Source organism: Psammomys obesus, unplaced genomic scaffold (assembly GCF_907164565.1).
Source record: "Psammomys obesus unplaced genomic scaffold, mPsaObe1.curated_primary_1811, whole genome shotgun sequence".
Lineage (NCBI taxonomy): Eukaryota > Metazoa > Chordata > Mammalia > Rodentia > Muridae > Psammomys > Psammomys obesus.
This window is the reverse complement of record NW_026590405.1, coordinates 5,414,392-5,437,367: the sequence shown is the minus strand read 5'-3', so window position 1 is coordinate 5,437,367 and position 22,976 is coordinate 5,414,392. Positions and strand designations below refer to the sequence as shown.

At 48.2% G+C, this 22,976-nt stretch overlaps 2 protein-coding genes across 7 annotated transcripts in view; one reads left to right on the top strand and one right to left on the bottom strand.

The window, feature by feature from the left end:
• Slc26a8 (solute carrier family 26 member 8) overlaps positions 1-15,981 on the bottom strand; it is a 51,789-nt gene extending 35,808 nt beyond the window's left edge. For 2 of the 3 annotated variants that reach the window (XM_055607214.1, XM_055607215.1), the window contains exons 1-3: positions 15,240-15,981; positions 11,808-12,003; positions 2,497-2,636 (exon numbers count right to left, since the gene is read on the bottom strand). In XM_055607214.1, the coding sequence (XP_055463189.1) occupies positions 2,497-2,636; positions 11,808-11,989 (322 nt within the window). In that variant the 5' untranslated portion in view covers positions 11,990-12,003; positions 15,240-15,981. Of the gene's footprint in view, positions 1-2,496; positions 2,637-9,542; positions 9,694-11,807; positions 12,004-15,239 lie in introns of those variants that run through there. The other variant, XM_055607216.1, reaches the window with a different exon arrangement.
• A 754-nt stretch (positions 15,982-16,735) lies between these two features.
• The window catches only part of Mapk14 (mitogen-activated protein kinase 14), a 56,380-nt gene continuing 50,139 nt past the window's right edge, over positions 16,736-22,976 (top strand). For 3 of the 4 annotated variants that reach the window (XM_055606950.1, XM_055606948.1, XM_055606952.1), the window contains exon 1: positions 16,736-17,148. In XM_055606950.1, the coding sequence (XP_055462925.1) occupies positions 17,033-17,148 (116 nt within the window). In that variant the 5' untranslated portion in view covers positions 16,736-17,032. The remainder of the gene's footprint in view (positions 17,149-22,976) is intronic. The other variant, XM_055606951.1, reaches the window with a different exon arrangement.

Here is a 22,976-nt window from a genome sequence, read left to right as displayed (position 1 = left end):
ACCCGCACTAATATGTGCATACCTACACACAGACACACAGACACACACACAGACACACACACAGACACACACACACACACACACACACACACACACACACAAGTGAAAGGAAAAGAAAAGAAGGCAGCCCTGGGAATCCTTCAGACCAAAAACAGAGCTGGAGAGCCAAGAACTCACTTGCCTTCAGGTCGCCAGATAAAGTCTGTTTTCTCCATGCTAACCACCCCAATCTCTCTTCTCAGTGTTTCTATACAAGGCTTTAAAAACACTACTATGGCTGAGCATAGTGGAGCACACCTTTAAGCCCAGCCCTGGGGAGGCAGACGGATCTCTGTGAATTTAAGGCCAGTCTGGTCTATACAGTGAGTTCCAGGTCTCTATGTGGACAGATCTGGTCTAAAGCAAAACCAACAACAAACATTCAAACAACAACAAAACCCAACCAAAATACTTCCTTATTATTATGGGCTGTGTCTACATGTGTGCACATGCCTAAGGGTGCCACACGATGGGGGGGCTTGGAGCTGCTTTTCCCCTTCCATCTCCCCGGGGGTTCTGAGGGCTGAGCTGAGGGCACCAGGCTGGCAAACTCAGGCAGCAAGCACTCTGCCGCTCTACCAGCTGAGCTACAGCCCCAGACCCCACTTTTTGTTTGTTGTTCGACTTTTTGAGACAGGGTTTCTCTGTGTAGCCCTGGCTGTCCTGGACTCACTCTGTAGACCAGGCTGGCCTCGACCTCGCAGCCATTCACCACCTTTTGCCTCCATGAGTGTTGGGATTAAAGGTGTGCACAACCACACTCAGCTCCCACTATTCTCAAGGTTCTATAGATTGCAAAAAGTAGAAATTATGTTTAAAGGACCTTATGCTAAATAGGAAAGTGTTTATGAGGACATGAAGGACAGTTGAACTTAATCAGAAACTAGAATAGAACTAAAAAGGCATCAGGATCTGAGGTGGTCATCTCCCTCATTCTTGTTGTCTCCCAGACTTCACAAGGTTCTGGTTCCAGGACAGGACTAAGCTGTGGATGCATATTCTTGTGTGCATCTCCTAGTTCACAGGCATACAGATTCCTCAAGAATGCATATCCCTCATGAAAACCGCTGGGTTTACTAGATACTGGCAAACTGTTTGCCAGACAGGTGTTCAGGAGGATTGGGGGTTGGGGTAAGCACAGTGACTGAGCACTTCCCAGCATGCCCAGGGCCCTGAGTTTAACCTCCCTCCAGCATGTGGGAAGCGTCAACTCGTTTGAGCCAGGGAGTAATGAAGCCCAGTCTCTTCATTGTGGACACATTTGGTCTTCGGTTGACCCTCTAGCCAGCTTGCCTGGAGACAAGATAACGGTAGAACTGGAGTGCTGCCAGGAGGAACTGGTCATGGTAAGAACGAGCCCTGTTAGCACATCCATCTGCAGAGAGTCAGAGGGATGCCCTGGCTTTAGGCTTCTCTCAACACAGGGGCTCCCCATACTCGGTTTGTCATTTGTGGGGGTTCTGGAAACACTGAAAAGTCTTAAAAGAAAAAACTGAAACTTCTTTAAAGATATAGCTTGCACAAAACAGTTGTGGAACGCTTAATAAATTTAATATTCTCTCTGCTAAAAAAAAAAAAAAAAAAAGTGGGGCTGGAGCAAGATGTCTCAGGGCATAAAGTCAAGCCTGAAGACCTGAACTTGATTTCCAGGACCCGTGTCATGGTGGAAGGTGAGAACAAACTCCCTCAAGCCATCCTCTGACCTCTACACACACAGAATAAATAAACAAAAAAATATAGAAGCTAATTAATAAGTTAATTAATAGTAAGAAAAAAAATAGTTGTACCTGGTAGCACACACCTTTAATCCCTGCACTTGGGAGGCAGAGACAGGTAGATCTCTGAGATAGAGGCCAGCTTACATTATGAAACTGTCTCAAAAGCAAACAAAGGACTTCTTGGTTCCTATGTGGAATCAGTATTTTGTTTGTTTTTCAAATAAGCTCTCAAGAAGAGGAGCCTGGCCTGGAACGCCCATCTTCCCGATCCCACCTTTCAAGCACCGAGGCTGTGGGTGTTCCCCACTGCTCCTGGATAGAGAGAAGCTTTCTCCAACCCAGTGAGTACCCACTCCTGTGTGACCTTGTGGTCTTGCATCTGAACTGGTAACTGGATGACAGCTGTGGCTGTGTCACCTGCTGTCTCTGTTCCCCAGCTGAGCTCCTGTGTTTCCTAAGGAAAACTAATGCCTCCTGAGCTCCACTATAAGTGGTGAAACCACTGGTGGGGCGTGGAAGTCAAAGATATGACCAGGAGTGGGGCTTGCAGGTTCCATGGGAAGTGTTCATGGATCTCACTGGAACCACCTGGAGGCTTAGAAACCTGGACGTGAAGAACTGGTGGCAGCGAGAATGCCTCTCCTCTGTCCCCTTCTGCTCATCTGGCAGAAGTGCTTGCTCCTGCAAGTGGCTGAGGTCCAGATCAGCTTTGGGTGAGCTGCTTGGGATCTGCCCTTACCTTGGGGAACCTGAATAAGACCAACACTTAATCCAGCAAGTAAGTCTCCAAGAAGCCAGTCCTTGAATCGATACAAACACATCCACTCCAGGAAGGGAAAGACTGTAAGCATGCATCGTAGGAATTTGTGCCATGAGCATCTGGGAGAAAAAAGAACAGAGACGCAATTAGGTTCACTAGAGAGATTTCCCTGGCCAACGAAAGGCACGGGTGCCACCCTCGGCCCCTAACAGCACAAGCGACTTTTTAACAAGTTGGACCAAAATGTTCTTGCTGTAGGACTGATAATCCTATACATTTCAGGGTGTTTAACATCCCTGGCTTCTACCCACTAGAGGCTGGTAGTCTATCCTCCCCCCGGGTTAGAGGACCAGGAATACCTCTAGACCTTGAGAAATACCCTAGGGAACAAAACCACCAGCAAGAACCAGCAAGGTGTGTCTGGCGAGAACCGAGACTCACATGTCCAGTGTGCAGTTAGTTCTGTGTTTTTATTGGCTGTTGTGAGAGAGTCACACTTACTAACTTCTAGCAGAGAATGAACTAGTTGGTTCCCTGTCTCTTCACAAGAACAGTGTTTGGGGGGCTGCGGAGTTGGCTCCCGGGATCAGGGCACTTGCTGTTCTTCCAGAGGATCTGAGTTCCGTTCCCAGCACCCACACGGTAGCTCACAACCATCTGTAACTCCAGCCCCAGGGTGTTCCATTCTTCCGGCCTCTGCCGTCACTGCACCCACGCTGCAGCGACGGCCCCTACACATTAAACACAGACGTTTTTGTTGCTGGAGGGCGAACACCTTAGTTTGTGTATTTACTTACTCGTGTACGTGAGTGTGTATGCTTGTGTGTATGTGGGCATACACGGAGGAGGTCGGATGGCCACTTTCAGGAGTCGGTCCTCTCAGGGGTTCACACACGGCAAGCTAGGCAAGCGCTCTGTTTGGTAGCAGGTGTCTTTGCCCTCGGAGCCGTCATGCTGCAGCTAACATCCCACCCCTTTCTCACACGCTTATCTACCCAAACACCGCATTTACCCGGGCTGTCCAGACAGTTACAGAAGTGGAGTTTTGCACTTGAAGAGTTAGCTGTACAGAGAAAAGATTGCAGATTTTAAAGGCTGTGGGTCTTTACTGGGCACAGTTCTGTTTCCCATGAGGCACCTGGGCTGTGTTTGGAGATACTTTTGGTCCTCATGACTGGCACCCAGTGGCAGAGGCCAGGAATACAGCTCAGCAGTCTACAAGTGAGAGAACAGTTCTCAGCAGAGGGAAGTTTGGGAGTGGGGGGCTGGGCACGTGGCTCAGCTGGAGTGCTTGCCTGGCGCGCAGGAGGCCTTGCTGAGTCTCCAGCACCACGTGCGTACTGCAGGTGTTGTGTGCGCTGTGCACCTACAGTCTCAGCACTCGGGGGAAGGGGGCAGGAGCACGAGCTCAAGGTCACTGGACACACAGCGACTCTGTTGCTAACCTGGACAACGTAACCTACCTTAAGAGCTGGCTGGCGGTGGTGGCGCACGCCTGTAATCCCAGCACCGGGGAGGCAGAGGCAGGTGATCCCTGTGAGTTCGAGGCCAGCCTGGTCTACAAAGGGCCACAGAGTGAGAGCCTGTGTCAAAACACCAAGCAAGCAACCAACAAACCAACAAAACCCAGCAGCACCACCACCAAAACAGAAACAAACTTATACTCAAAAATGTTAGTATGAAAGGCTGAGCACGGTGACACAGGCCTATGGGCCCGGCTACTGATGCTGAAGCAGGAGGATCGATCACTTGAGCCATGAAGCAGCCTGGACAGCAAAACAACACCCTATGTCAGTATTGCTGAGAGGTAGTAACCCGGAGGTCATCTAGGCCAGCGTCTCAACCTTCCCAGTGCTGCGGCCCTTTAATACGGTTCCTCACGGGGTGGTGACCCCAAACATAAGATTATTTCGTTGCTACTTCATAACTGTAATTTTGCTGCTGTTAGGAACTGTAAAGTAAGTATGTTTCCCGATGGTCTTAGGTGAGCCCTGTGAAGGGGTCATTCAACCCCAAAGCAGCTATGGATTGAGAACCACTAATCCAGTGGGAGACTACAATCTACTGATGAGTGAAACCAGCTTGATTTTAAATTGCCTTTTGCCAATCGCAGTTTGACATGGACTGGCAGCAGACGGAAGACTGTTTTCACAGACATGTTGCGTTAGATGGCAGATTTAATTATAACAACAACTATAACTTTAGCATGTGCACCTCTAAAGCATGTGCTCAAAAACAGTCACTTCATGTATTTAAACTTTTTTTAGATCTACTTTATGTGTGTGAGGTTTTTTTGCCTGTATGTGTGTGTGTATGTGTACCATGTACACACAGTGGCCAAGGATGTCAGAAGATAGCTTCGGATACCCTAGAACTGGAGTTAGGGATGGTAATGAACCACCATGTGGGTGCTGGGAATTGAACCTGGGCCCTCAGCAAAAGCAGCTAGTGCTCTTAACCACTGAGGCACCTGTTCAGCCCTGATCCCATGTATTCTGTCTGACCATAAGCATCTCTAAGACACACAAGGCCATGTAAGTACGAGTGATTTCTCCAAGGTCACTCACACACACACACACACACACACACACACACACACACACACACGAGTGGAGCCAAGGCAGGAAGCCAAGTCTTCTGATACCTAGCTCAGTGTTCTGACCTCCTGCTGACAGATGTTCCCTTCTGCTCAGAGGTCAAGTATCGAGGCCACTGGTTTGGAAGGAATGCTGAGCTGCTATTTTCATGTGAGTTGCTGGCTTTGAGGTAGGCATACAATCATAATTACAGAACAAGTCTTGATATTCCTGCCTCAAGCCCAGAGCATGGCACTGGGACAATCTGTCCCCTCACCTGATGCTGTGTCCCCTCCTTGACTATTTGCTGGGGACCACTAACCCTGTGCAGGGTCATTGATGGTCTTTGGCATCGGGAAAAATCAAAGTGGACATAGAATGTTGGGGGTCTGAGTTGCACAAGAAGGGAGTCAGAGCAACAGGAAACTGGAGCTGATGGGAGAAATGGGAAGGCATTTAGAGAGAAATTCTGATTTGATGAAGGTATCTTAAGCGAGAAATGTGGGCTACGGGCATGGCTCAGTATGAGGACCTGAGTCTGAATTCCCAGGACCACTGTAAAAGCCAGGTCCATAGTGTAAGAGCTGGCAATCTTCATGACCTCAGGGACATGCGGAGTGTAGGCAGGCTCCTCAGAGGCTGACCAGCCAGCACACCTGGCATATGCAATGGAAAACAACAAGACAATATCTCTAATAAAGTGGAAGGTAAAGGCCTACACCAAGGTTGTTCTCTGACTTTACACACACACACACACACACACACACACACACACACACACACACACTCAGGAATGTGTGAAGCATGTTGTCATGCATCTATATCCCCAGCACTTGGGAGAGAGAGAATCAGAAGATTGGTTGTTCAAGGTCATCTTTGGCTACATATTAAATCTAAGGATAGGCTGAACTACAGGAGACCATGTCTCAAACACACTAAGGGGTGAGGGACACAGGAGTTGGTAATAAAGCTCAGGGCATGTGACATAAAAGAGGATATGGGTAGTTGCTAATCAAGGGGAGGAAAACGAGGAGAGAGATAAGATGTTTTTCTGCAGAAAGGAAGAGATGGAGTTAAAAGATTATTTTATTTACCAAAAATGTTCCTCAAACCAGAAACTAATCTAGTGTTTACTATTTCCTAGACATTAAAAAAATAATCCTTTAAATCCTCCTAATTAGATCTGAGGCAGGTTCCATCATTACTCCCACTGCCCAGGGGAGAGACAGGCGCAGGAGGGATAGGTGAGGCATCTCCAGTCACACGGCTGGAAAAGCGCAGAGATCGGCTTCTAGAGCAAGCACCCTGGGATCAGAAAGACATGGTCACTACCCTGCTGGCCTGACTTCTGATTCAGAAAAGGCTGGCCTGTGCTTTAGCAGGGGGAATATGAAGAGAAGAGGAGCTTAGCGTCAGATCATCCATAAACCCCACAGAGGGGCTGGAAAGACGCTCAGGGATGACGAGCACGTAGCACTCTTGCGGAGGGCCAGGGTCAAGTTCCCAGTACCCTTCTCAGGATCTTCTCCCTCACGGGCACCTCTCCAAGTATGGCATACAGGCACACAGACACCGATACATAAAGAAAGGTTGGCCTTGAACTTACAGAGATCCACTGCCGTTGCCTCCTCAGGGCTAGGAATAAGGGCCTATGCCACCACCCTCAGACCTTAGATACAAAAAAGTCAATAAAACAATGTCCACAGGAATCAGAATCTGTCCGATTTAAGTGTCTACATGGAGCGATGGAGCAGGCAGAGGCCAGAGGTTGATATAATCCCAGTAAGAATTGTTTACAAGGCTAAAGTTATGAAAGACAATCATGTTGTCTTTTGTCTGCTTGCATGTGATTCTGGAGATGGAACCCATGGCCTTGTACCTGCTCTGGTGAGAAAGTCCCTTTTGCTACCCGAGGCAGACGTAGTCACCCGACTGCAGCCTGCACGGGCAGGGTCTAATGAAGGGAGTGAACATCTGAAGCGGTGGTGTCAGGGCCTGGCTATCAGCAGCTGCAGGCCAGATGGTGGCAGAGAGTGGGGGTAGGAGGGCAGATAAGGCCGGATATGGGGGAGGACAACTGAAGTGATAAGAGTTACCATCATGAGGTACGTTACACAGGATTCCTAATCTTGGGTTAATGGACTCTGGAGGTCTAAGGCAGAGTTTGAGGTGAATGAATTTAGGGGCAAAGAGTTAGGGCACCTTTTCACACTGACTTCGGGCCAAAGTCTCAGATTTCCATCAGGTACGCTTTTTTGTTTGCTTGTTCTACAATATCTAGCTCTGTACCTACCTGGCATTGTGCGTGGTTTAGTGAGACCCCAGACTCAGGACAATCCTTCTGCTTCAGCCTCCATGGTGTTACAGGCATGTGCCACCACGACTGGCTCCTTCAATTAGGAATATTAATTATAAACTGAAGTAGAAGCCAGAACTGGACACTGTAACCAGAATGGTACTACTGCTATAGATATCTCGAAATATTATTTACATTCATTACTTTCTTGAAACTAGACCTGTGTGCGTGTATGCGTGTGTGTGTGTGTGTGTGTGTGTGCGCGCGCGCGCACGTGTGTTGGGGTCGTGGGTTGAGACAGGGTTTCTCTGTGGAGCCCTGGCTGTGCTGAAACTCCCTCTGTAGAGCAGGCTGGCCTCTAACTCAGAGATCCACCTGCCTCCGCCTCTCCAGTGACGGGATTAAAAGCGTGCACCACTACCTATCCATCATTAGATGGTAATATAACTGTTTCTACTTATAATTTTATCTGTTTATGTAGTTTGAAATTATTGGGCAGGGAGACGACTTAAGCAGTAAAGAGTTTGTGCTGCTCTTACAGAGAACCTGAGTTCAGCTCCCGGCATCTACAGCAGTAGCTCGCAACCACCTGTAATTACAGCTCCAGCGAATCTCATACCTCTGGCCTCTGTAGGCACCTGGACTCTCATGCACGTACCCATACAATTAAAAATAAAGCTAAGCATGACAGCACATGACTTATGTCTCATAACTCAGGAAGCAGAGGCAGAAGGATCTCTGAATTCGAAGCCAGCCTGGTCTACAGAGTGAGTTCCAGGACAGCCAGAGCTACACAGAGAGAGCTTGTCTTGAAAAACCTAAACAAACAAACAAACAAATAAATACTATTCTTGCTGAAACCTTTAATAGGGAGGTATCAGTTCTCTTTAACAGACCATGTGGCTAAAGTGGAGTATTCATATATTAAAGAACACAGTTGAGCCTTAACACAAGGTACTACATTTAAATTAAAAATAGATCAAAGACTTAAATTTAAGAGTGAAAACTAATAGGCCCAGTGGCTCAGGCCTGTTAATCCAAGCCACTTGGGATCTGAGGCAGGAAGATCACAAGTTCAAAGCCAGCCTAGTCTACAGAGTGAGTTCAAGACCAGCCTGGGCAACTTACCAAGATCCTGTTTCAAAATAAAAAAAAAAAAAAAAAAAAAAAAAGAGAGAGAGTTAGATGTAGCTCAGTGGTACATCACTCACCTTGTGAGTATGAGGCTCCAAGTTCAACCTCAAGCAGACAGAGAGAGAAAATAAGAAAATAAAGAGCTAAACTATAAAATTCTCAGTATGAAGCATAAACTGAATTTTTATCAAAGTAAAGACTCAGCAGGATATGGGACATGGCTCATCAGTTAAGAGCACTGGCTGCTCTTCCTGAGGTTCAGAGTTTGGTTCCCAGCACCCACATGAGAGCTCACAGTTGTCTGCAATTGTAGCTCTGGGGATCTTATACTTCTGACCTCCACAGGTACCTGCACTCATACATACAGACACACTTACACATAGTTAAAAACAATAAAAATAAATAGAGGAGAATGAAAGCTTAAAAGTTAAAATATTTATAAAGCATGTTTCAGATAAGAAATGAACATCCTGAATAATCAAAGAAATCACAACTCAACAGTAGAGAAAAATGACCTGATGTTGGAAAGAGTAAAAGAAATGAAGACATCTTTTCCTAAAGATATAAGAGTAGCTAATAAAAACAAGGAAAACTTGCTTGTATCTTTAGTCACAAGAAAATACAGGACAAAAACAAAACAACACAATAAGATACTCCTTCAGACCTGCTAAGATGGCGATGATTCAAAAGATGAAAAATACCTAGGTGGTGATGGCACATGCCTTTAAGCACTTGAGAAACAGAGGCAGGTGGATCTCTGTGAGTTGGAGGCCCGACTGATCTACATTGTGAGTTCCTGGGCAGACAGAGCCACACAGAAAAACCCTGACTGGGAAAAACAAAAACAAAAACAAACAAAAAACCAAACAACTTAGTGATGTAAAGTGTGCCTGTAATGACCGTATTTAGGAGGCTGAGGCAGGAGGATGGTGAGTTTAAGGCTTGCCGGGACGAATAGTAGGACTCTATCTCAAAGAAAGAAAACAAGAAGAAACACTGAGGGCAGGGTGCCAGCTCACCTGGCAGAGCACCTGCTGCACAAAACATGAGGACAGCAGTCAGATCCTCAGCGTGTGGGGAGCCAGAGCCACACAATGCAGCCTTGAGTCCGCAGCTGGGGAGGTGGAGACCCAAGGGTTTTGCAGCTTCACTCATTCAAGAGCATCAGATTCAGATTCAGCAAGAGACCCTGCCTCAAAACATAAGGTGGGGTGTGACAGAGGAAGAAGCCTGACATCGGTCTCCGGCCTCTGCATGTTTGTGCACATGAACGTGCACACCCACACAGACACCTACACACTCACAGCTGTCCATAGAACTGACACACATCCTGGGAATTCTACCCTTAGGCAGGGTCCTGGGAGAACTAAAAACAGGGATTGAAACAGATCTGGCCAGTGTTCACAGCAACATTATTCTCGGGGGCCAAAAGATGGAAACAACCTGAGTGTTCGTTAACAAATGGATGAATAGACAAAGTTTACATAAACGCTTTTGATTATTACTCAGCCACAGAAAAAAGGAAGTGTGCTGACATTTGTTACAAGGAGGATGAGCTTTGAAAGTATGGTGTTAAATGAAACAAGCCAGACACAGAAAGACAAACGTTGCGTGGTCCTGCTTGAATCAGGCCAGGTTCATAGCTCAGTCCAGAAGAGGCAGACTCACAGAGATAGAAGCAGGGGTAGGGTGAGAGGTGGGGGCCATTGCTTAATGACTAGAGTTTCTGTTTGAGGTGATAAAAAAGTTTTGCAAACCAACTGTGGTAGTAGTTGCATAATAGCAATTACGCCATGAAAACCCACACTTAGAAATGGTCAAAACAGCCAGCTTGATAACATACATACTTTACTACAATAAAAACAACAACAACAACAACAACAACACCCAGCACAGGGACACAGCTAAGTGACAAGAGCGCTTGCCTAGCATACGTCAAGCTGTGGGTTCAATCCCCAGTACCGAGCTAGGAGTGGCAGAGTACACCTGTACACTTAGTACTTGGGAGGTGGAGGCTGGAGGACTAGGACTTTAAGCCTAGACTGAGCATGTACATAGTCAGCATGAGGCCAGTACTGGCTATATGAGACCCCATCACAAACAAACAAACAAAAAAGGATTAAAGATATAATTCTGAAAAGAGGTCCCTTCACTCTGTCGCTTTTAGGAGGTTTACGCACAGAGCGCCTTGCTAGTCAGGGTGGGAGTTAGGGCTGGAACGTCATCTCTGTTGGTGGCCGAGATGTGGACAGCAGAAGGATCTCTGTTGCCACTGCTTCGTCTACCAGAACTTCTAACCAACAGCAGTTGGTGTTTCATGACAGCTGTCTGGCGTGGAGAGGAAGGGGCGATCGCTTCTTAGGGTCAGTTCTCTCCTTCCACCATGCGGGTCCCAGGGATGAAACTTGGGTCCTCAGGCTTTACAGCAAGCTCTTTTACCCACTGAGCCGTTTCGGCTGCTGAACAACGTGCATTTTAGGTATCATCCCCAAATACTGTGGGGACACGAGGTCTTTATGACTATTAGTAACTATCGTGCCCTTGGCGTGGGAGCCCCTCCCACAGGCCTGGATCTAGCTCTTGTGGGGCTGAATTAGCACCAGGAGGGCAGGCACTTATTTATTTATTTATCTATTTATTTATACAGGGTTATTATTTATTTATTTACTGAGACAGGGTTTCGCTGTCCCAGTGGAGCCTTGACTGTCCTGGAAGTCACTGTAGACCAGGCTGGCCTTGAACTCACAGAGATCCACCTGCCTCTGCTTCTGCCTCCACAGTGCTGGGATTAAAGGCGTGTGCCACTATGACTTGGTGAGAGAGGGTTTTAGAGAGCGAGGCACTTCTCAGGCATGTTGTGACACGGCAGGGCATCCTCACCGTGACGCCAGCACCCACACTATTTGTACACACTGGCTATTGGAACCATGAGCCTAACGAGCTTGGTTATTGAGAAGTTCCTCAGCCCTGAGTCTCTTGTTATAGTGACATGCCAGAAGGAAAGGCTAACAGACCATGCCCAGGAAATCTGTTGTCAGAGGACGCTGTAAGACAAGCACAGACACACATACAGACATATAGACAGAGATACAAACACAGACAGAGACACAAAAGACATACACAGAGAGACACACAGCCAACAACAACAAGTCACGCCATAAATGGCAGGGTCTGGACAGAAGGAATTCAGAGAAGGAAGGCAGAAGGGTACAGGTGGGCAGCAGGAGTCGTTAGCTCTCTCTCCTGCCTGGCTCGGTGGCCACTGCGAGGCTGGGTACACGCACCGACACTGGACATGGTGCTTGAAAGTGGTGATGTTGACGTCCAAGTTTCCGGTAGAGGGGGCCTTCCTCTTGTGTTCCTGCTGGAAATTCTCCTCATTGTACACGTGTCGCTTGACATCATACGCAAAGGGGATTTGCCTGTACCTGCTGCCCAAACTCTGGATGCTCCTCTCTGTTTGCATTGTTCCTGGATAAGCTGGAAAGACATTAGACAAAAACAGATATTGCTGGGCAGCGGCAGGCATGCCTGTAAGCCAGCACTCAGGGCAGAGGCAGGAGGATCTCTGAGTTGGTGGCCAGCCTGGTCTACACAGAGAAACCATGTCTCAACCAAACCCAAACCCAAACCAAACCAAAACAAAACAAAGAAAGCAAACAAACATGCATGAGGGCTGGCAGGATGGCTCGGTGGTGAAGGGTACCTGTGGCAAGCCTGATGACACACTGTCTCAGAGGACTCCTGCAGGTTGTCCTCTGACTTTACACACAATATGCAGCAACACATGGCACCTCAACACCAAATAAATCAATGTAACAAAAAATAAGGTTACTGGGAAGCAAACTCTCTCAGGTGCTTTGCAGGAGCAGTACACACCTTTATCAGCTGAGCTATCTCTCCAGCACCCTTGCCTTTTTTGAGGAGGGTCTCTTGTAGTCCAGGTTGGCCTCAAACTCATGTACCCAAGGATTTGAATTGAACTCAGGACCTTTGGAAGAACAGCCCAGTGCTCTTAACCTCTGAGCCATCTCTCCAGCCCAGTATAGACACTTTCTGTTGCTCAGTCTGGTTTTGAATGGTGAGTTTGCAACCGTCTCCTTGATGCAGCCCTTTGAGCCCTGGAAACCGTAGGTGTATGACACTGTGCCTGCCCTTCAGTCTATTTTGAACATTAGTCACATATAATGATGCTACATTTACATAGCAGTTTTACAAGACCCTTTCTCTGTGTTATACAATTTTACCCTCAAGACCATTCTCGGACTTGTTATTCAAAGGACATGTTATTCTCATTTTCCAAATGGCCAAAAGAGGCCAAGTCTGGTGGCCTGGACTGTAATCCCAGCGCTGCAGACCCAGCTGGATTTAGCCAAAATAGAAGAGTTCAGAGATGGGAAGGAACACCCATGCCAGGCTATGCATGGGGAGATGCCCATATCCTCCTGGTGACCATCAGAATGGTCTTCTCTGACATGAGTAAGGAGCTCCTCAGTACACCACAATGATTCAGTGACGGCTCAAATTCAGGACCTGTCTCCCCATTTGTGAAACAGATTCATGTCTTACAACTACATGACCTAGAGGGACACTGAGGATCCCAGCCCGGAGAGTGGAAAAGAATTCCGTGAGAAACTGAGGTGAGACCCAGTTCAAGTGGTGGGGGAGAACAGCGATTTCAGAGACAGTGTTGGACACAACTAGAGAGGATATAAGGGAAATAATTCGAAGTATCTGAATCATGTCAGCATTAACCTGGGGTGAGGGGTTAAAAGTGCTTCTGGAGGAGGATTGGTGAAACGGCTCTGCAGGTTAAGCTACCCACCACCAAGCCTGACCTGCTGAGTGTGATCCCTGGGGCCCATGAGATAAAGGGAGATAACTGATCCCGCATGTTGTCCTCTGACCTGCACACCCCAGTGTGGCCTTCATCTGTGAGCACACACGAAATAAACAAACTTTTAAAACACCCAACACTGTTCCTAGAGGGAGCTGGGTGTGGTAGCATGGCTTTAATCTCTGCACTTGGGACACAGGAGCAGAAGGACCAGGGGTTCAAGACTAGCCTCTGTTACATAGCAAGCTTGTGGTCAGTCTGGGCTGTATGAGATTTTACTTCAAAATAAACAAACAAACCACAAACCAAATAAAAACCATTTCCTGAATCCGAAACTCTGGGGCAGCACAAAAGGGTGTTTAGAAGCTGGGTGAGCTAGGTGTAGTGGCCCACACCTCTGATCCAGCACTCTAGAGACAGAGGCAAGGGGATCTCTGGGAGTTCCAGGCCAGCCTGATCTACAGAGTGAGTTCCAGGGCAGCCACAGCAAGACCCTGTCTAAAAACGGAAAGATAGAAGCAGTAACAGAACTGGGTGACCCTGACAGAGAAGCAGCTGAGGTAATTTTTTTGTCGTGTTTTATTTTTGTTTTTGGGACAGGATTTCATGCAATGTAGCTGGCTTTGAACTTCCCGTCCTCCTGCCCCACGTATCCAAGGTTGGATTAAGGGGGGGATGCCATGATACAGGCCTCAATTCTTTCTTCTTCCTGTGCTGGGAAGCCAGCTGGGGCCTCACCTGTGGGAGGATGGGAGGCTGCTCTACCCTGAGCTGCACCTCCAGCCTCTAATCACATTTAATCAGGCTTTCACTGCCCAACTTACAACACTGTTAAGACACAAGCACTTTAACCAACCTCTTCCACTGCTCTCTAGCCATCTAGCCATCCATCATTTTTTCATCCATTCATCCAATCACTGACTTATTTAAAGAATATCTATTTGGAATATTTTAAAAGCAAAAAAAAAAAAAAAAAAAAAAAAACTTATTTATAAAATTTTTAAAAAAAAAAAAAAAAAAAAAAAAAAAACACCCTGATTTATAAATTTTTGACCCAATGAACATGAAACCATGAAAATTAGTTAAGGGGCAAGAGTATCTATTACCTGATGTCGTCATCGTTCATATGTTTCCTACACTCATAAGGTAAATTAACTTCCAAAATTAAAAAAAAAAAAAAAAGCACTTGTAATTCCCAACCCAAACTGCTCACTGCTTGTGCCTCGGTTTTGATAGGGAAAGTATGGGAGTGCCCCTAAGTGTCAGCAAAGAGAACTGTCTTCTGGTTGCAGGCGATCCTTGAAGGTGACCACGGGTCACATAAACACGGACACCTTCCCTTAAGGCCATACAGTGTGCTGCAAGGGGTTGTGTTGGAGAGATGCTCATTACTGGCCTGACCAGAGAAGACTCCGTGGGAGGACCCAGCATAATCCATAAATAGGGATTTGACCGTAAAACACACGTGGAGGAGAGGGGGTGGGGTGCTGGGTTCAGCCAGAGAGAACAAAGTGAACAAGACTGTGAGGTTTGAAAGCAAAAGGAGCCCTGTGCTGAGGTCTGATGAGGACACAAGTGGGGTGTAAGCGCTGCGAGGCCCACAGACTTGTCTCCCCAGCACAGGCAGCACAGGGGAGCGACTTTTGAAAGGATCCAGTCTGCAAATCCCACCTTGTCTCTTGTCATTGCTGCCTTTCTGTAGGAGAGAGAAGTTCCGGGGACCACCGCCATTCATTCATTCATTCACCAGCTCGTTTCGCAAATAATTAAAAGAGTGCCTGGGAGCTTCCTGGCCCTGCAGGTGACCCAAGCAACCACGCCCTGCGAGCCGGCTCTTGGCACCGGGGCGGCAGCCAGTGCGCTCCCCACCAAGGCTCACCTGGGGTCAGACGCTGGGGTCAGACTTGGCTCCAGCCTGGCTGGCGGCGGCGCTGCGGACGCGGAGGCCGGCAGTTCCGGAGCTGCCGTTGCTGCAGAACCCGCCGGCGTTCCAGCTGTGCGGGTGACAGGCCAGGAAGGCGGGGATGGCTTCGGGGCGAGAAGGGATGCCTGGCTGCCTTCCACATACCGGGGCTGCGGGAACCCTCTCGATCTTGTAGAAATAGTCACGAGAATAAGAGGTCCCTTTTCCCTGCTCAGTGCTGACAATCGTAGGGACGGGCTGATGCAGGTAGGTAAGGGTTGAACTTTCCCCCATTCACATTTACTATCTTTCTTCCTCTAGGTGGACTTTTCTCTTGTAGAAGCTAGAACCAGGGCCTAATAGAGGCCAGCGGACTTGCCTAAATACGAGGCTGCCAGAATGTCACCTTGTTTCCCCCATACTCCCAGAGGCATAAATGAAATCTGTAAAATTTTCTCTATTTTAACTCTTTCAATGCTCCAAAATTTCCTCTAAATTTCTAAATTCTGGATAGCTCTCAAGGGTCGGAGTCAGTCTCAAACCCGAATAATGGGTTTTGGGGTGTCCTGGATGCGCTCTCCTAACAGCCCAAGCTGGCTTCCTAACTACTAACTACATAGCAGAGGCTGGTCTTGAACTCCTGGTCTTTCCAAGTGCTGGAATTACAGGCTATACAAATAAATATATCCACTGTAATACGATAATATATGAGAAGACTTCCCCGAAAAGGAGTAACCTACCTGCATTTTGTATGTATGTGTGTGCATTATTATGTGTATTTCCCTTCCAGTACTGGCTACCGAACCCAGGGCCCTGCAAATGCCAAGCAGGTCCCCAGCCTGGAAGTGCACATTCACGAAGTCTACTTCCGACCTTGTCCATCGGACTGCCTGTGGGTCCCTGGAATCTCCTTCTGATACTCCCAGGGTGGTCTTCTGCTTGAGAAAATTGAATAGCTGCTAGGGCCGCCGGGAGGGAAAGCCTCGGCTTGGAGGCAGGGTTCATGTTTGCCTCACGGGGCAGGTTTCCTCAGCAGCCCGGCGAGTAAGCCCTGTGTCCTTGAGCGGATGGGGAAATGCAACAGCTTTCTGGACAGGGCCTGTCTGTTCTTGCAAGTGTTTCTTGGAAATTGCCGGCTCCAGTGAGCAGGTGGCTCGGAGTTCAAAGATCTTTTGGCTTTCTTCCCGGACGCTGTCACAGCGGCTTTCCGCCATGGCGCCAGGCATTCGCCCGTCCGACCACAAAGAGGCGCGCGCGGCGTGCGCTGCAGCCGCCTCCTCCCCCGCGCCCGGGAGACCAGTGCCCGAGAGTTCCGGCCTCGGCCCCGCAAGCTGTGCCTGTCTTCTCGCGAGAACTCCTCCCCCCCCCCCCCCGCCTCCGCCGCGGCCCCCGCCCCACGGACAGGTTCCATATTGGGTAAGATCTCGGCTCGCGGAGCGTTGCCTCCGGGAGCTGTTCTCGCGAGAGTTCCGCGGGAGGCTCCCGGCCGCTGCCTGCGGGACCGCGGCCACAGGAGCCCGAGCGGGCGCTGGAGCGCGAGCGGGAGTGGTGCGGCGTCGGCCCGGGGAGAGCGGCTGCAGGGGCGCGGCGGCGGGAGCAGCCTCGAGCCGCGCAGTCGTGGGAGCCGCCGCGGCCGACGGGGGCCGCGCGCCTGGGCTCGCAGCCTCCACACCTGCGCGGGCGGCGGGCGCCGCGGACAGCGGGCGGCTGCAGGCAGGGGCCCCCTCCCCAGCTCGGCCACCTCCTCGCCCCGCGGCCGCCGCTGGAAGATGTCTCAGGAGAGGCCCACGTTCTACCGGCAGGAGCTGAACAAGACCATCTGGGAGGTGCCCGAGCGCTACCAGAACCTGTCCCCGGTGGGGTCGGGCGCCTACGGCTCGGTGTGGTGAGTTGTCGCCGGGGCCTCGGGTGGGGGACGCGGTGGAGCAGGCAGGGTTGGCCCTTGCAGGCTCGAGGACCAGGCCCGTCCCCACAGCTCAGCGATGCGCCCAGCGGCAGGAATTCTCCTCCGGGTGCGTGTGGGGGTGCGTGGCGGGGGGGTGGGAGTTGGAGCAGTGCGAGTCCTGCACCCCTCACTCTCTGCACACGCGGGTGGGTGGTGAAGCGAGTGCAGGAGCGGGTCAGCCGCGGCCTCGGTGCGACGGTGCTCCACCCTGCGCGCTCTCCCTGCTTGGAAGATCGGCTCTCCCGGGTCCCCCTGCAGCCGTGCAGCCGATGGACCCTGGCCCCGGGTGCCGCCGCTCAGGTCGCAGGAGCCCTGCCCTGGGGAGCAGGCGAGCTGGGCGGAGCTCCTGCGAGGAGCAGGAGGGCAGAGCCTGACTCGGGGGCTGCGGTCACCTGAAGGAAGCTTGCAAGAAAAAGCGCTCCCTTCCCGGAATTTTCTTTCCTTTTTTTCTTTCTTTCTTTTTTTTTTTTTTAACCCCTTCCATTTTTGCAAGCCTCCATCGTAAAAAAAAAAAAAAAAAAAAAAAAAATCCTGGTTTCAGAAACACTCTTTTGGAATTCGCACTTGAATTAGCAGCGCCCCGAAGAGCTTAAAATACCGACTTTCTCTCGGGGTGCTCGGTGCCAGCTTGCGTGGTGTGTTTCCGATTCGTTTGAAAGCGTATTTCCTTTCCGGGGAGGGAGGGGGGCAGCGCCTGCAAGGACGCCCCAGCTCGTCGCTTGGGCACATACCGCTGCTCATTTCAGTATTGTTTGACAGAACAGTTTCTCCCCGCGGAGCCAGAGGGATTCTGGTCTGTTGGGCGCCCCTCGAGATCAAAAAGGTAAAACTAGTGGTCAGAGGTGTAAATAGTTTTTAATTGAAATAATTCCTGGGAGTGTGTCTCTTTTTTTTTAAGTCCTGTAGATTTGCAGGGAGTTTGATAAGCTTTTAAGTGCCAAGGTCAGAGGTTCCGGGTGAGTTTCCTGAGAACCTGGAGAGGATACCTTGCTGCTTTCGTTAACAACATGGTGTTTTTTTGTTGTGGTCGTTGTCGTCGTCGTCGTCGTCTGAGGCAGGGTCTCGCTATGTATCTCCCAGACTGGACCACTCTCCAGACCAGAGCCTGGCCTGGAACTCACAGATCTTGTCTGCCAGAGTTGAGAGTAAAGGCTTTTGCTACCCGTGCAGGGCCCTGGGAACTGGTTTCAAATTCAATCCATACCATAAAATTTCCACTCCAAAAATGTTTTAGGAACTTTCAAGGATTCATATAGTATCTTTTAGACTTGGTATCATTTTAGGGCTCCTGATCTGAAAGTAAGTACTATGCATTCATGTTTTCCCAGAGAGTCTGTGAAATGGTGTTTGGTTTGTTTTGTAACAAATTCCAGGCTTCTGGATGTGTTAATCTTTAAGTATGAGTCCTGTGTTACTTAGAGTCACATCGAGAATTTCCTGTTTGGTAGAATCTTCTGGGTAATTGAGATTGTGCAATCGTGTCCAGCAACAGAGCATATTGCTTTGCTAGTTCAAGCTGCAGTTCCTTTGCAGATGGTAACATTGACATCTCTCTCCCATGTTTACAGTCTGGCAGTTTACATTTTAAAGGAAAAGGCAATCATTTACATCTCCCATATATTTGTGATTGGTTTATAATATCATTGTTTCTCTTACACTTAATAGCTCCTTAAGTGCCTCCATTTTTCCACTCCTAATTGTTACTGTGTCAGGCTTTGTTTCCATTTGAATGCTCAGGGAGTGGTGCAACAGAAGAGCTTCACTGTAGGGCTTCTGGGAAGATGAACTTGCAAGGTTTCCTGTGGACAGTGGTGCCCGGGCAGAAGAGCCAGGTTTACAGTGAAGTGCCATTAGACCAACACCACTTCCTCCAGTGCTGTTCTTTTCTGTGAAATGGAACCGAGCACAAGCTCATAATGTGAAAGTTGTTCTTCCAGACCCGTGACGTAACTCAGTGGCAGCCCTAGCCTTGCCTGTGGGAAACCCTGCATTTCGTCCCCAGCAATGCACGCACGCACGTACATACACACGCACCCGTGCACAGCACACAGCAGTTCAGAAACCTGTGAATAAGGTTTAGAAAGGTACGCAGCTGAAAGCCTGTTTGTTCTCCAGCCCAGTTTTCTCTTTAGTCAGTGACAGCCTTGCACGTCTTTCCAGAGAGGCGGTGTTTCTGCCATAGAGATAACTGACTTTGTGTGTGGGACTGAGCGAATGTCACCTCCAGCACCTCGAGTTAGATTTACAGGTGTTACCTCGCTCAAGTTCTGTGGAATTGTGCTTTCAGTTAGCAGCTTTTTAGGGACTGAAACACCTTTTGAATTTTTTGTTTGATTTTTGTTTGTTTGTTTTTTAATTTCTTTTTTAATCCACTTTGAAGCCTGTGTTCCTTTTCTTTACTTTCATCCTCTGAGACAGTTTGATGTTGGAGAATAATGAAGTCCATTTGAGTGCAAATAATTGAGGGGCATTTAGACAAGCCTTAAGAAGAGAGAAGGCAGTCTTATTGGTGACACTGTATTATGTTGGTGAGGGTTAGACCTGTAATGACATGAAATTTTTTGTATGGCTTATTGAGCTGGACCTGCGGTCTCTTCAAAAAAGGAATCTCTGAATGGGACATGATACACTTTGATATGTTTGCTTGTTTTTTAAGTTCAAGCCTTTTTTTATCTTAATTTGCAGGACGTAGTCAACAATAACAAAAAACGAACTGTTGTGTTACTAACTATGAATCAAGGATGACTGAGAGCCAGACTAGAAATTTGAGAATTGGTATGGTTTTACAAATGTCTTTCTTTTTAAAAGAGCAAAGGGAAGGAAACCAAGTCTCCAAGTCTTAAGAAACTTTATTCATTGCCTGTAAAGGGAAATGAAGCAAAATTGTTTAAGGCCACATTGTTGCAAAGCATTGATTTTGTGGTTTGGGACATAGTCAACTTAAGGAAATACAAATGGGAACTTGAGTGTCCTTTTTTCTAGGCACAGGGGTTTCTCCAGCCCCTTGTGGGCACACTTAGGCACCATGCATTGGGAGTGAAAATTAAGAATCGCTTACGGATCATGCACAGCCATTCAGCTCGTCAGTCTGTGTTGCTTACCACCACACAGTGGCTAGGTTCCTGAGACCCAGTGCCTGTCGCCAGCCTTATAGGAGAGTGGGAGCCAGCACCTTGTCCCCGGCTTTGTAGAAGAGTGGGTGAGTTTAACGGCTGCCCTGCGTGGTTGCTTGCCGTGTCGTAGGCATGGCGGTGCACAGTTTGTTATAGGCACATAAGCACGTAACAGAACTTGGAGCTAAAGACAGTGGTGTCTTCTAGAAACCAAGTCTCGTTTAATGTACTGTGTAGGACGAGATTAGAAATAAAACAAAAATGAGGTGGTTTTGTTTTCGTTTTTTAGTGTTAGCCATTCACCATTAATTTTATTTTAATGAGCCAGAGTAAAAACACTCCGTGATTAGGTGTGAATAGATGGCTTTCTTGACTCTTGACCATTGAGAAGACTGTGTGCTTTACTGTTAGCTGTAATAATAGCTCCTCTCTCTTCCTCCTTCCCTTCCTGCCTTTCTTCCTGCTTTCCTTTCTTCAAGACAGCCTTCTGGCCTTCAACTCTTTTTTTTTTTTTTTTTTTTTTTTTAAATTATGTATACAGTGTTCTGCCTGCATGTCCACCTGCACACCAGAAGAGACCAGACCAGACCTATTATAGATGGCTGTGAGCCACCATGTGGTTGCTGGGAATTGAACTCAGGACCTCTGGAAGAACAGCCAGTGCTCTTAACCTCTGAGCCATCTCTTCAGCCCTGTCCTTGACCTCTTGATCCACTTGTCTGAGGCTCTCTAGTGCTATGGTCACTGGAGTGGCAGCTTTTAGCTGACCTATTTTCAGTTCACTGTCTTAGTAGACTAGTTAGCTGGGTGTTAGCAGTCTTAGTAAGAAACATTTAAATACAGTACATAACTCCCAGCCACAAGTCTGAGGACAGCCTAGCCTGCAGAGTGAACCTCCAGAAAAAAACAATAAACAAAACTGCCCACAAAACATGATTACTGGTAAGAGGGCATATGTGTGTGTGTGTGTGTGTGTGTGTGTGTGTGTGTGTGTGTGTGTGTTTAGGTTTATTTATTTTTGTTTGATTGTATAGCTGTCTACCACTGTGTGCTTGGTGCCTCTGGAGGCCAGAGGGAGGCCTTGGATCTTCTGGAACTGAGTTACAGATGGTTGTGAGGCACCACGTAGGTTCTGAGAACAAAACCCAGGTCTTGGAGAGCAGCCAGTGCTCATAACCATTGCGCCTCCCTCCAGCCCCAGTTACTGGCCAGGGTTCTATGGCTAGTGGAGAAGGCCTGCTTTGAGGATTCAGCCGAGTTAGCTCTGTAGTTCTGTCTTTCCGAATTCCATTTCCCATGCAGCTTATCACTGGACCCCGGGCCTCGCATCTGCCACCTTCAGTTTTTAATATCAGGGAGCATTCTCCTTTTGATACCTCTTCAGTTCAACCTCAGATGTGACCTGTGTGGCTCTCCTTCTTTGGGCAGTGTTGGGAATTGTGCTGCAGGCTTCGGGCTGTCATGCAGAGGGATTCTCTGGGCCCGGTCACTTCAGTATTAACTGGCATTGTAATGTGATTCTTTAGTTTATTATTTTTATTTAAAGCATTGTCAGTTACTCCATTTCTAGCTCCGTGGAGGCCGATTTTACTTCTCTCTCCTCCTTTTGCACTGTTAGTGATTGAGCCAGGGTCTGTGCATGCTAAGCACGTGATCCACCGAGCTGCACTCTGGCCTCCAGGCTGGCATTTTAGCCTAGTTCTGTGGACGAGCTGGGCTTATTTAAAGGAGTGACACCTGTCAGCTGTTTTGGTGCTGGGTCTGGGGTTCCAGCACTTCAGGGTCCTCTTCTCGTCGGTGTGGCCTGCTGAAGTTGCGTGTGACAGCCCCTCTCTTGTAGTCCTGTGATTACAAGACAGAGGTCTCTGCAGTGTCACTGTGCAGCTAATCTAAACTTACCTCATTAAGTCACGTACTCCCTTAGAATTGATAAACTGAAAATGAAGTTAAAGCCCAGATGAAACCTTTTTCTGAAAAACTAGGTGGTTCAAGTAGGTGACTTCTGGATTTTATGAATGCCATCCATTCAGAGTTTATCAGTGTGTATTTATGGAGAGTGAAGACCAGCCCTGTGAGTGTTGTTTAAGCACAGTATATAAAAGTGAAATAACTAAGCCTCACTGGCTAGGCCTTTGAAAATATGTCAGATTTTTATTCTTGTGAAATTTGATATAAAGCTGATTTGTTGCTATTGGAAGGGGTCCAGTTGCTGTGGTATCAGTGCACCTCGAATAATATGCCTGACCTCAAACACAGGGCTTTCTGCTCGGTCTTGTCATGGACATGTGAATTGTGTACATGGTTTTTGAGGAAACAATTAAACTTTCTTTAAATTTGAACTTTTAAAAAAGTTTTCGTTTTAGAAGATTGAGCTGTACTCCTATAAGCTAAGCATGTTTGTGGTGAGGACTAAGCAGTTTTCCAGTGTGCAAGCCTTTAAGACTGTGTCATAGGGAAGGAAAGATGGTGCTCTGTAAAATACGCACTTTAGAGGCCGTTCCTGGGTTCTGGGCTTGCTACCCTCCCAGGCCGAGAAGACAGGAGTGGTACAGGTAAGCCTGTGACCGTCCCTAAGCTCTGGTCTTGGGGAGTGGATAGGTTCTGATGATGGGGTGGAGTGTGAACGGTATGGATTGTCGGCCCGTCTGTCTCTCC